This window comes from Hemitrygon akajei, chromosome 4, assembly GCF_048418815.1.
Source record: "Hemitrygon akajei chromosome 4, sHemAka1.3, whole genome shotgun sequence".
NCBI lineage: Eukaryota > Metazoa > Chordata > Chondrichthyes > Myliobatiformes > Dasyatidae > Hemitrygon > Hemitrygon akajei.
The window spans coordinates 34,866,979-34,879,819 of record NC_133127.1 but is presented as its reverse complement, the minus strand read 5'-3'; the positions used below and the strand labels follow the sequence as shown (position 1 = coordinate 34,879,819).

General features: G+C 43.8%; 1 protein-coding gene across 1 annotated transcript in view; it reads left to right on the top strand.

Annotated features, from left to right (window-relative positions):
• pstpip2 (proline-serine-threonine phosphatase interacting protein 2) overlaps positions 1-12,841 on the top strand; it is a 144,118-nt gene that overhangs the window by 73,840 nt on the left and 57,437 nt on the right. Inside the window, exons 6-8 of the mRNA XM_073042290.1 lie at positions 6,686-6,748; positions 9,527-9,625; positions 11,323-11,368. Coding sequence (XP_072898391.1) covers positions 6,686-6,748; positions 9,527-9,625; positions 11,323-11,368 — 208 coding nt within the window. The remainder of the gene's footprint in view (positions 1-6,685; positions 6,749-9,526; positions 9,626-11,322; positions 11,369-12,841) is intronic.

Here is a 12,841-nt window from a genome sequence, read left to right as displayed (position 1 = left end):
ATACTAGACTGAAGTCCCATGATACTGGAAACTTGTCAGCCAGGGTCCTGATGCAGGGTTTTGACCTGAAACATCGACAGTTTCTTCCACAGATGCTGTATGTCTCGCTGAATTCTTCCAGCACGTTGTTTGTTGATGCTGAATCTATAACCTTGACCCTTCATTAATTTGTAGCAGTTCTCTCTATCTGTACCTTCTTTCATAATATTAAAAAGATTATCATATTAGCCCAGAAAGATAAAGGATTCAATATTCCAAATCTTTATTCATTTTTATTTTCTCTTATAAATAGCAACATTCGAGTGAATATGAATTTTGTCAAGGCCTTAATTTACATCAAGTACAATGTAGACCTCAGTGTTTAGGAGTAAAGTCTTAGTAACCAAACTCTGATTAGGGTTTATAAAGGTTCATCATTGTTGCTTTGTAGTTTAAGCCTTGTGATAAAGCTGGAATGTTTGTAGATAGAGCGACTGATTTAGATTCCATGCCTAATAAGGAAGTTGACAAATGTTGCGAAGTTATAATATCAAAGGGGAAGCATAGTCTTCTCAAATAATGTGAGCCATGGTTACTCAATTAGTTCCTTGTGTGCGTGCGTGTGGATTTATAATGGGGAACATCCTTTTGCACTTCATTGTTTTAGCTGTTGAGAACCAGCATGAAATTAATACTCTGCTACTCTACTGAGTACAGTACTTGGTGTTCCCAATGATGACAGCACCAATGAAATTGCAACTGTAAGTGTCATTACAGCTCTGTGACTACAGAGATTCACGATCGACAGGAGTGCGGTGCTGGGAATGGCCCAAGCACTGCTGCCTGCTTTGCTGGAGACCAGGTACGAACAGTTGCCCACTGCTGGTGCAGCCACAGCAATGGAATAGCTCAGTCTGGGTGAACACCTGAGGTAGAACGCAGAGCCATAGAGCTCAGGGTCCCGTCAGCCCAACCTGCCCCTGCTGATGGTGTTCTAGGCCTATCTGTCTGTGCATGGTCCACAGACACCAAACCTCTCCTATCCATGTACTTATCTCTTTGACTTTTAAATGTTACCTGTCGCAACCGCTGTTTCTAGCATCTTATTCCAGATTTGTGTGTACAAGCTGTCTCTGATGTCCTTTTTAAATCTCTTGCCTCTGATCTTAAACCTATGCCCTCTTGAAGTTAGTACCCCTCCCTGGGAAAAAGATTGTGTTTCCCCCCTGCCTTTGCTGCTCATGATCTTGTATAATTAGAAAACAAGAAAACTTACAGCACAATACAGGCCCTTCAGCCCACAAAGCTGTGCCAAACATGTCCTTACATGAGAAATTACCTAGGGTTACCCATAGCCCTCTATCTTTCTGAGCTCCATGTACCTGTCCAGAAGTCTCTTAAAAGACCCTATCGTATCTGCCTCCACCATCGTCACTGGCAGCCCATTCCACGCACTCACCACTCTCTGCGTAAAAAGCTTACCCCTGACATCTCCTCTGTACCTACTCCCCAGCACCTTAAAACTGTGCTCTCTCATGCTAGCCATTTCAGCCCTGGGGAAAAGCCTCTGACTATCCACACCATCAATGCCTCTCATCATCTTATACACCTCTATCAGGTCATCTCTCATCCTCCGTTGCTCCAAGGAAAAAAGGCCGAGTTCACTCAACCTATTCTCATAAGGCATGCTTCCCAATCCAGGCAACATCCTTCTAATTCTCCTCTGCACCCTTTCTATGGTTTCCACATCCTTCCTATAGTGAGGTGACCAGAACTGAGCACAGTACTCCAAGTGGGGTCTGACCAGGGTCCTATATAGCTGCAACATTACCTCTCAGCTCCTAAACTCAATCCCACTATTGACGAAGGCCAATGCACCATATGCTTTATTAACCACAGAGTCAACCTGTGTAGCAGCCTTGAGTGTCTTATGGACTCGGACCCCTAGATCTCTGTGATCCTCCACACTGCCAAGAGTCTTACCATTAGTACTATATTCTGTCATTATGTTTGACCTACCAAAATGAACCACCTCACACTTATCTGGGTGAACTCCATCTGCCATTTCTCAGCCTGGTTTTCCATCCTATTGATGTCCCACTGTAACCTCTGACAGCCCTCCATACTATGCACAATACCTCCAACCTTTGTGTCATCAGCAAACTTACTAACTAATCCTTCCACTTCTTCATCCAGGTCATTTATAAAAATCACGAAGAGTAGCGGTCCCAAATCAGATCTCTGAGGCACACCACTAGTGACCAATCTCCATGTAGGTCTACAACCACTCTTTGCCTTCTGTGGGCAAGCCAGTTCTGGATCCACAAAGCAATGTCCCCTTGGATCCCATGCCTCCTTACTTTCTCAATAAGCCTGGCATGGTGTACCTTGTCAAATGCCTTGCTGAAATCCATATACACTACATCTACTGCTCTACCATCATCAATGTGTTTAGTCACATCCTCAAAAAATTCAATCAGGCTTGTAAGGCACGACCTGCCTTTCACAAAGCCATACTGACTATTCCTAATCATACTATGCCTCTCCAAATATTCATAAATCCTGCCTCTCAGGATCTTCTCCATTAACTTACCAACCACTGAAGTAAGACTCACTGGTCTATAATTTCCTGCGCTATCTCTACTCCCTTTCTTGAATAATGGAACAATATCCACAACCCTCCAATCCTCTAAAACCTCTCCCATCCCCATTGATGATGCAAAGATCATCGCCAGAGGCTCAGCACTTTCCTCCCTCGCCTCCCACAGTAGCCTGGGGTACATCTCATCTGGTCCCAGCGACTTATCCAACTTGATGCTTTCCAAAAGCTCCTGCACATCCACTTTCTTAATATCTACATGCTCAAGCTTTTCAGTCCGCTGTAAGTCATCCCGAAAGTCGCCAAGATCCTTTTCTGTAATGAATACTGAAGCAAAGCACCTCTGCTATCTCCTTTGGTTCTCTACACAATTTTCCACTGTCACACTTGATTGGTCCTATTCTCTCATGTCTTATCCTCTTGCTCTTCACATACTTGTAGAATGCCTTTGGGTTTTCCTTAATCCTGTCCACCAAGGCCTACTCCTGGCCCCTTCTGGCTCTCCTAATTATTTACTTGAGCTCCTTCCTGCTAGCCTTATAATCTTCTAGATCTCTGTCATTACCTAGCCTTTTGAACCTTTTGTAAGCTCTTGTTTTCTTCTTGACTGGACTTACAACAGCCTTTGTATACCACTGTTCCTGTACCCTACTGTTTTTCTCTGCCTCTTTGTAACGTACCTAAGCAGAACTCCACAGAAATATCCCCTGAACGTTTGCCACATTTCTTCTGTACGTTTCCCTGAGAACATCTGTTTCCAATTTATGCTTCCAAGTTCCTGCCTGATGGCCTCATATTTCCCCTTACTCCAGTTAAACGTTTCCCTAACTTGTCTGTTCCTATCCCTCTCCAATGCTTTTGTAAAGGAGATAGAGTTGTGATCACTATCTCCAAAATGCTCCCCCATTGAGAGGTCTGACACCTGACCAGGTCTATTTCCCAATACCAGATCAATACCAGATCTACCTAAATGACTACCGTCCCGTTGCACTTACATCCATCATCATGAAGTGTTTCGAGAGGCTTGTCATGAGGCATATCAAGACCCTGCTGCCCCCCTAACTGGACCCCCTGCAGTTTGCGTACCGTCCCAACCGCTCAACAGATGACGCCATTGCCACCACCCTCCACCTGGCCCTAACCCACCTGGACAAAAAAGACACATACGTTCGGATGCTGTTCATAGACTTCAGTTCAGCATTCAACACAATCATCCCTTAGAAACTGATTGGAAAGCTGAGCCTACTGGGCCTGAACACCTCCCTCTGCAACTGGATCCTAGACTTCCTGACAGGGAGACCTCAGTCAGTCCGGATCGGAAGCAGCATCTCCAACACCATCACACTGAGCACGGGGGGCTCCCCAGGGTTGCGTACTCAGTCCACTGCTGTTCACTCTGCTGACCCACGACTGTGCTGCAACACACAGCTCAAACCATATCATCAAGTTTGCCGATGACACGACTGTGGTGGGTCTCATCAGCAAGAACGATGAGTCAGCTTACAGAGAGGAGGTGCAGCAGCTAATGGACTGCTGCAGAGCCAACAACCTGTCTCTGAATGTGAACAAAATAAAAGAGATGGTTGTTGACTTCAGGAGGGCACGGACCGACCACTCCCCGCTGAACATCGACGGCTCTTCAGTAGAGATCGTAAACAGTACCAAATTTCTTGGTGTTCACCTGACGGAGAATCTCTCCTGGTCCCTCAACACCAGCTCCATAGCAAAGAAAGCCCAGCAGCGTCTCTACTTTTTGTGAAGGCTGAGGAAAGTCCATCTCCCACCCCCACCCCCCATCCTCATCACATTCTACAGGCATTGTATTGAGAGCATCCTGAGCAGCTGCATCACTGCCTGGTTCGGAAATTGCACCATCTCGGATCGCAAGACCCTGCAGCGGATAGTGAGGTCAGCTGAGAAGATCATCGCGGTCTCTCTCCCTGCCATCACGGACATTTACACTACACGCTGCATCTGCAAAGGAAGCAGCATTGTGAAGGACCCCATGCGCCCCTCATACAATCTCTTCTCCCTCCTGCCGTCTGGGAAAAGGCTCCGAAGCATTCGGGCTCTCACAACCAGACTATGTAACAGTTTCTTCCCCCAAACTATCAGACTCCTCAATACCTGAAGCCTGGACTGAAACCTTGCCCTACTGTCCTGTTTATGATTTATTGTAATGCCTGCACTGTTTTTGTGCACTTTATGCAGTCCAGTGTAGGTCTGTAGTCTAGTGTAGCTTTCTCTGTGTTTTTTTTTATTACGTAGTTCAGTCTAGTTTTTTGTACTGTGTCATGTAACACCATGGTCCTGAAAAATGTTGTCTCATTTTTACTATGTACTGTACCAGCAGTTATGGTCGAAATGACAATAAAAGTTGACTTGACTTGACTTGAAGTACAGCCTCTCCTCTTGTAGGCTTATCTACATCTGTCAATAAACTTTCCTGAACACATCTAATAAGCTCTACCCCATCGAAAACCCTCGCACTAGGGACATGCCAATCAATATTTGCGAAATTAAAATCTCCCAGCACGAGAACCCTGCTGTTTTTACACCTTTCCATCTTGTGTATTTCCATCAGGTCATTCTTCAATCCCCCTGCGTTCTGGGGAATGCAGATTGAAAAAAGCTGCAGAAAGTTGTAAGCTCTGTCTGTTCCATCATGGCCACTAGCCTCCCTAGCATCAAGTACATCTTCAAAAGGCGGTATCCATCATTAAAGATCCCCATCACCCACAACGTGCCCTCTTCTCATTGCTACGATCAAGGTATAGGAAGCTGAAGCTTAGTGTTTCAGGAGCAATGTCTTCCCTCTACCATCAGATTTCTGAACGGACATGTACACTATTTTATTTTCCTCTTCTTGGCTCTCTTTTGCACTACTTATTTAATAGTTTTAAATGTATTTCTTATTGTAATTTATAGTATTTTAACTATGATATATTGCGATGTATTGCTGCCATAAATGTCGTGACACATGCGAGTGATATTAAATCTGATTCTGGGCATCCAAGTGTAAACATTTCAGATTTCAAACCTGACAAACTGTAGGGAAGTTTACAAATTTCAGAAGCCTGTCTTTCAGTAGCATCAAATAAACTGCTGAATGAGTGAGAAGAGGCCAGACTTGGGGTAGTGAAGTGAATGACTTGACTACTATTATTTCCGGTTTACGTAATGATTGATTGCTTTGGATTTAGAAATAGGAAGTATGATTTCAAAGAAGATAGTTCTTACAGTTTATAATGAAGACACTTGACTAAAAATTTTTAAAACAGATTTATCAGAGATTTGACAGTGATGTTTCTGTGCTGTCTGACTCCACGATCTTGATAGGCATAGATGATTTTATGTCAGACTATGAAGGACAGAAAAGGTTTCAGAAGAATATAAGTGGGGTCACCACCCCTAGCCCATTTCAGGCAGGTAATCGGTTCTCCAGTTGATGGTGCAGGCAATCACTAGTGACATCCTTGCAGTTTGGTGAACTTGACAGCTGGACCTGTGTTGATTCCACAAGTCTGGCAGCATTAGTGCTGGAAGGCACTGTTTAATGGGACAGGATAAGATGTCAAAGGGTATTCACTAAAACTTCCCAACCAGGGGTCAATCCTGGCACCCAGATACTTTTCAAATGAGCTGACAGCAATAAAGTCCAACTCCACTTTATTAATTTTCTACTATTATAGATGATGTCTTAATTTTAGCAGATGTATAAAAACTAGCAGAATTCTTGACTTTCATTTCTAGACCAGTATTTAAATAGAATGCCTCTACAATGTTGAGGTGGTGGCTCGCACCTTAAAAGAATGGCTGCCAACTCCAAACATCATCAACAAGGATGAAAGCAGCAAAAGATATATTCATAAACACACGAGATTCTGCAGATGCTGGAAATCCTGAACAACACACACAAAGTGCTGAATAAGTAGTCACCATTTCGGGCCAAGACCCTTCATCATCTGTCTTGAAGAAGGGTCTCACCCCAAACTTAATTTCCATAGATGTTGTCTGACCTGCTGAGTTCCTCCAGTATTTTGTGTATATTGCACAGAATGTATTAAACTCATTTCCTTCTAGTTATGCTTTTTTTTGTCCTTTCAGATTGAACATTGCATGGAAAACTTGCACAAACAGAAGACAATTTTTTACAAGAAAACTATGGATGTAAGAGCTTTCTTTTGAGTTTTTAATTGACTTTCCTAAAATAAGTTGAGTTTATTGTCCTGTTGTTGGAAAGTTTGTATCTGTGATCGTTCATTAATACCCGATTAATTAGTAACTAGTATAAATACTGAACAGGTCTGGCATCAGTGAGAAGCAGAATTCGTGTTTCTGGTTGATGACTTCTCATGAATGTGGAATAATGACTTGTATGGATATTAAGGTGCACAGAGGGCAAGAAATAGAATCAGAGTTATTATCATCTATGAAGGTATTTCTGTGCAAAGACATAAAATTTACTATAAATCACAAAAATAAATAGGAATTAATAGTAAGGGAACAAAAGCAGTAGAAACAGAAAATGCTAGAAATGTTCTGGAGGTCAGGCAGCATCTGTGGAAAGAGCAACACATACAAAATTCTGGAAGAACTCAGCAAGACTATAGAAAGGAATAAACAGTCTGCATTTCTGGCTGAGACCATTCATCATCTGTGGAAAGACATATTTCATCGATCTTTCTGCAGTAGATTGGAGGGCAGATAGCATAAATGAAAGGAAGGTTATATTGCAATGTAGCAAAAGTCTAAAGGAGTCGAAGTTACAGAAAATCGGAATGAAAGCTGAACATCTAAAATTAAAAATTCTAGGCTTGTTATGTGGAATTTTATTAAATATCTTTTGCAAATCCATGTCATAACCACAGCTTGCATTTGTATAGCATCTTTGATAGTACACCTTATGCCATAGTTAAATGATCCAAAGCACTTCACAGATGTGTTTTCAAACATAGCTGAGCAAGATGAGAATATCTTAGTGCCAGTTCCCAAAAGGATGATCAAAGGTGTTTTAGAAAACAAAACAAACTTGAGTTGTTGGAAGAGGGGCAAGATTAAAATGAAGCCATGAATGGATTGAAATTAATATTCAGCCAGGAGCCAATGAGCAGATGAACATGTGCCCATTTGTTGGCAGTGTTACTTCATCAAAGAACAGAATTTGTTTAGTTAGACACAAATTGATTTTAAAAAATCTATGTCGGTGTCTCTTACTAAACCCGAGTTTTCCAATTGCAAATTATTTTTACCTTGACCGTCTTCTCCACAGTTTTCCCATCACTGCCTGGAGGACCTGGTGTATTTCTTTCAGGAACTGGTCTCTAATCCTCCAGTACCAGTCTCTTAGTCAAGTAATGCTGAAAATTTTTGACCGGAATTTCTGCTAACTCTAAACTAGCTTCACTCAATAATTCCGGCTGCATCCCATCAAGAACAGATGACTAAGTAGCTTTGAATAATGCCAGTCTGTTTTACACTGCCTTTCTATCTTGTTTAACTAATCCACTATCTATGCTCTCTTCCTAATGTCCCTATGGTCACGTCATTCATACCCTTTCGCTTCACTATTGTTGTGTCTCATTGGCTAATACACTTTAATTGCTTTAATGTTCAGTATGTCTTAGAAATTATTGGGTTCCCTCGTACATCCTCCATTAATGTTTTCCCATGTTCTGTCTTTGCCCTTAAAATTTTATTTTACATTTCCCCTGCCTTCACTGTATTTTGTACATTTATCATGGACTTCTTTGTTGTGTTTTATCTGGATTATATGTGTCTTCTGTTACCTAGGGAGCTCTGCATTTACACCAGAGGCGTCTCTCCCCTAGATCTTGTTCTGGACAGACACGATGTTTCATTATCGTCAAACTGCGCCTCACTCCCTATCCTCAGTGGCTGGAATTATCTGCCTAACTGAAGTGCCCGTTGTAAAAGGATTCTCTTTCGTTGATGAGTTTTGTGTGCCAAGATGCCTTGGCATCTCGTATATGTTAAAGTGATAATACATAAAACATAGAACACTATGCACAGTACAGGCCCTTCGTCCCACAATGTTCAGCCAACCTTTTAACCTCCTCTAAGACAAGTCTAACCCTTCCCTCCTACATAGTCCTCCATTTTTATACCATCTATGTGCCTATTTAAGAGTTTCTTAAATGTCCCTAATGTATCTGCTTCTACCAGTTCCATGCACTCACCACTCTCTATTTAAAAGAAAACTACTTGACTTCCCCCTATACTTACCTCTAATGATCTTAAAATTATGCCCCCTGGTATTAGCCATTTCTGCCTTGGGATGAAGTAACTGGCTATTCACTTGATCTATGCCTCTTATCATTTTGTACACATCTATCAAGTCACCTCTCATCCTGCTTTGCTCCAAAGAGAAAATTCAGGCAGCATCCTGGTCAATCTCCTCTGCACCCCTGCAACCTCCATAAAGGTTCCATATTCTTCCTATAATGAGGCGACAAGAGCCGAACACAATATTCCAATGTGAATACAGAAGGTCATTCTCAAATAGCCTAACATTAAATCATCCGTACTGATGGAGCTCATAGGGTGATGCAACACGGAAACCGGCCCTTCAGCCCATCGAGTTCACATTGACCTACTAGCTCCCATTTGCACTAATCCTGGTTTATTCTACTCAGCTAGTCATTGGAAGCAATTTATAGCAGGAGGTTATTTTACTAACCTGACTGTCTTTGGGATATTAGAGAAAGCTCGAGCACCAGGTGAAAGCATCCATGAAAGAGGGCTTGCAAACTCCACATAGACAGCACCAGGGGTCAGAATGTAACCTTGATCACTGGAACTGTAAAGTGTGGCTCTACCAGCTGTAGCACTGAGGAAATGGTCAGTGGAATCTTAGGAAGTAAATGGCAGCTGGTTTATAAAGTTCTGTTAATTACGCTTTTCTTCATTCATTTTTATTTACTGCAGTCCAAGAAGACCTACGAGCAAAAATGTAAAGAAAAGGATGAAGTTGAACAGATGTTAAATCGAAGTGTTGGTGTTAGCAACGCCAAGCAGCAGGAGAAGGTAAGATTCTGCAACATCTTGTTCTGCCGTGCTTCTGCTAAATGATCAGCTGCATTCCAAGTGCAGTGGTTCTTTTTTTTTCACCGATTATTTTGCTAGGCTCAATGTGCAGTTATACTCAGGCCATGTGTGATGAGCTTTGCAATTAGCCCACAAGACCACAGGAATCTGGTGGTGAGGAAGCAACCAGCTCCGACTGCAGTCACATGTTTGTGCTGTAACAAACATTCGTAGAGACTTGCATACCCAGAGTAGTTTCAAAGGAATGGTGCCAAGCGAAGACAATTACTATTTGTCACATTACATCAAGCATCGAAACATACTACGATTCTTTCAATGACCAGGACAGTCCGAGGATGTGTGGGGGGGGCTTCATGTCTCTGGCACCAATATGGTTAACCCACACCCTACCCGGTACTACTTTGGAGTGTGGGAGGAAACCAGGGCACCCGAAGAAAGCCCATGGGGAGGGGCGTGCGAACTCCTTACAGACAGCGAGGGGAGTTGAACGCAGGTTGCTGGCACTGTAAAGAGTTACGCTAACTACTTTGCGTTCTGTGCCAAAGGGGTGTCAGAGGCGCCGTGTGGGGAGTGTGGCTTATTCCCCAGGCGAAAGTCACTTCCGTCCTGGTCGGTCATTTAAAAAACTGCAGCCGCTCTCCATGTGGTTGGCTTGCACGCCATGGCACCTAGTGTCCGGTTTCCAACGTCCTGAGTATACAGAGCAGCACATCCGGGGGGGGAGGAGTGCTTTCTCTTTCTCTTTGTTCCCAAGCACACTGCACAGAACCATAGGGAAGGTACGCTCTGCATGCACTTATCTGTTCAATATTTAGTTCTGCAGTTTGTGTAACTTGGGGGAACTTAAATGTTCGGTCGAGTTTCTTTACTGTTTGTAAATATATGCTTATTCGCAGTCGGTGTTTTCTGTCTCAGTCGCCAAGCCCATAAACCTTCTTCCACATTACAAGAGCCACTGTGAATCAGATGCACTCAGCTTGGTTGCCTTACCGAGAAAGTGAAGCAGTGTGTGTGTCGGATGCTGACTGACCCGCTGAATTCCTCCCCCCTTTGTGTTTACTATTCACTCATTGACAGAGAGGGTCGCCATGGTAGCAAAGCGCAACGCTATTACAGCTCGGGATGTCGGAGTTCAGAGTTCAATTGTGGTGCCGTCTGTAAGGAGTCTGTGAATGCTTCCCAGGTTTTATCCGGGTGCTCCGGTTTTCTCTCGCAGTCCAAAGGCGTTACCAGTTGGTGGATTAACCATTGACGGTAAATCGTCCTGTCATTAGGCAATAGGTGGGGCTGCAGAGGCCTGTCCCATGCTGTATCTCTAAATAAGTCTGTTTTTCACACAAGATGGAATCATCCTGCTCTGTGAAGTGTAATGTCGTCTTCCTTTTGCAACTTTGTATTCAAATGCTGTCACTGCCTCAGTCACGCGCGTTCACCTCCATTGAACTGCATCGTGTGGAACTATGGCCCAGCAAGGAGCCCATGATCTCATTACCAGGGAACAGCAGGCTTGAATAAGGGCAATTGAAAGCAGAGCACTGCAGATGCTGGAAAGCTAAAATGGAAGACTTGTAGGCTGGGCAGCATTCTGCAGAGAGAGAGGAAAGTGTGCAGTTAACTTCGGATCTGTTCTGGTTGGACTGTTCTTTTTAACGACCGGTGTTTTATTTTTGTTCCAGTTGCAGACGAAGGCAAACCAGAGTAAGCAGAGTGCAGAAGATGCCGGTGAGTGTGAACTGGTGAAGGGCGGGGAGGGGGGGCCCAGGGCAACGTTCTGGCACTTGTATCCAAACATACATTTGCATTAACAACTAGCACACCCAAGGATGCGCTCAACAATAGAACATCTGGTGTTCTTTGTATCACGCTCCCTTGAAGTGTATCTGTTTCAACGATAAAAGGTCTTTTAAGATGAGCTTTACTTGTCCCACGTACATCGAAGCCTGCAGTGAAATGAGTTGTTTGCATCAAAGCAAGTCAGCGAGGATTGTGCTGGGGTCAGCCCGTAAGTGTTGCTGTGCTTCCAGAGCCCACAGCTTGCGACCCCTAAGCCGTTCACCTTTGGGATGTGGGTGGAAACCGGAGTACGCAGAGGAAGCCCGGGCGGTGGCGGGAATCGAACCCTGATCAGTGATCGCTGGTGGTGTGAAACAATTACGCTAACCACTGCACTACCGCCCGGCTCCTCATGTCATGCATTTTAGGAGGAATCAAAGGTTCAAAGGTCCAATTTAATGTCAGAGAAATGTATACAATATACATCCTGAAATGCTTTTTCTTCGCAAAACATCCATGAGAACAGGGAAGTGCCCCAAAGAATGTGAGAATCCCAAAGTTCCCCCCACCCCACCGTGCGTAAGTGGCGGCGAGCAACAACCCCCCCCCCTCCCCCCACTGGCAAAGCAAAAAGCAGACCCACTACCGAGCACAAGTGTGTGTTAAGCAATAACAAAACAGACTTTGCAGTTACCCCAAAGACTATCGCATTTCATCCGGCATTTGACAAACCACAGGTTCTCTCTCTCCCTGATAAGGTGTCCCCCATTTTCACAGCGAGCAGGAGACATAACAACAACCCGCTGGTTTACGATGTTAAAAAGTCCGTTCTGTTGCTGTTTGCGAGCTCTGTGCCTGAAGATCGCAAAGAGCTCAGGTCTTTGGGCTCACAGAGAGAGAATTTCCGGCCTCTCCAACGTCACACCAGTCTCCTGCCGTGACACCGACCCTCGGTCCACCTGTCTCCAGAGCCCTGAGGTTTTAGGCTTCTGAATCCGAGCCGGACTCTCGGGCCGAACCCTTGGCATGCCGAACAACGGCCGGTCCTGAAACCCCGAGAATGGGTCCCATTCAGAGACAGAGAAGCAGTTTCAGTGACAGGTTACTATCGATGCAATGCTCCTCAGACAGGAGGAAGAGATCATTACTCCCCAATGCCATTCGACTTTACAATTCAACAGCCAGGAGTAAGATAGGTTAAAGTGCCGGGGTTAGGACTCAATGTATTTAAGTAAACTACTTAAGAACTTTTTAAAAGCTATTTATTAATGCTTTTTGAGAGGGTGACTTTAGATGCATGTCATATTTTTACTGAGTTAAGTATTGTATGTAATTAGTTTTGCTACAATAAGTGTATGGGACATTGGAAAAAATGTTGAATTTCCCCATGGGGATGAATAAAGTATCTATCTATCTATCTAT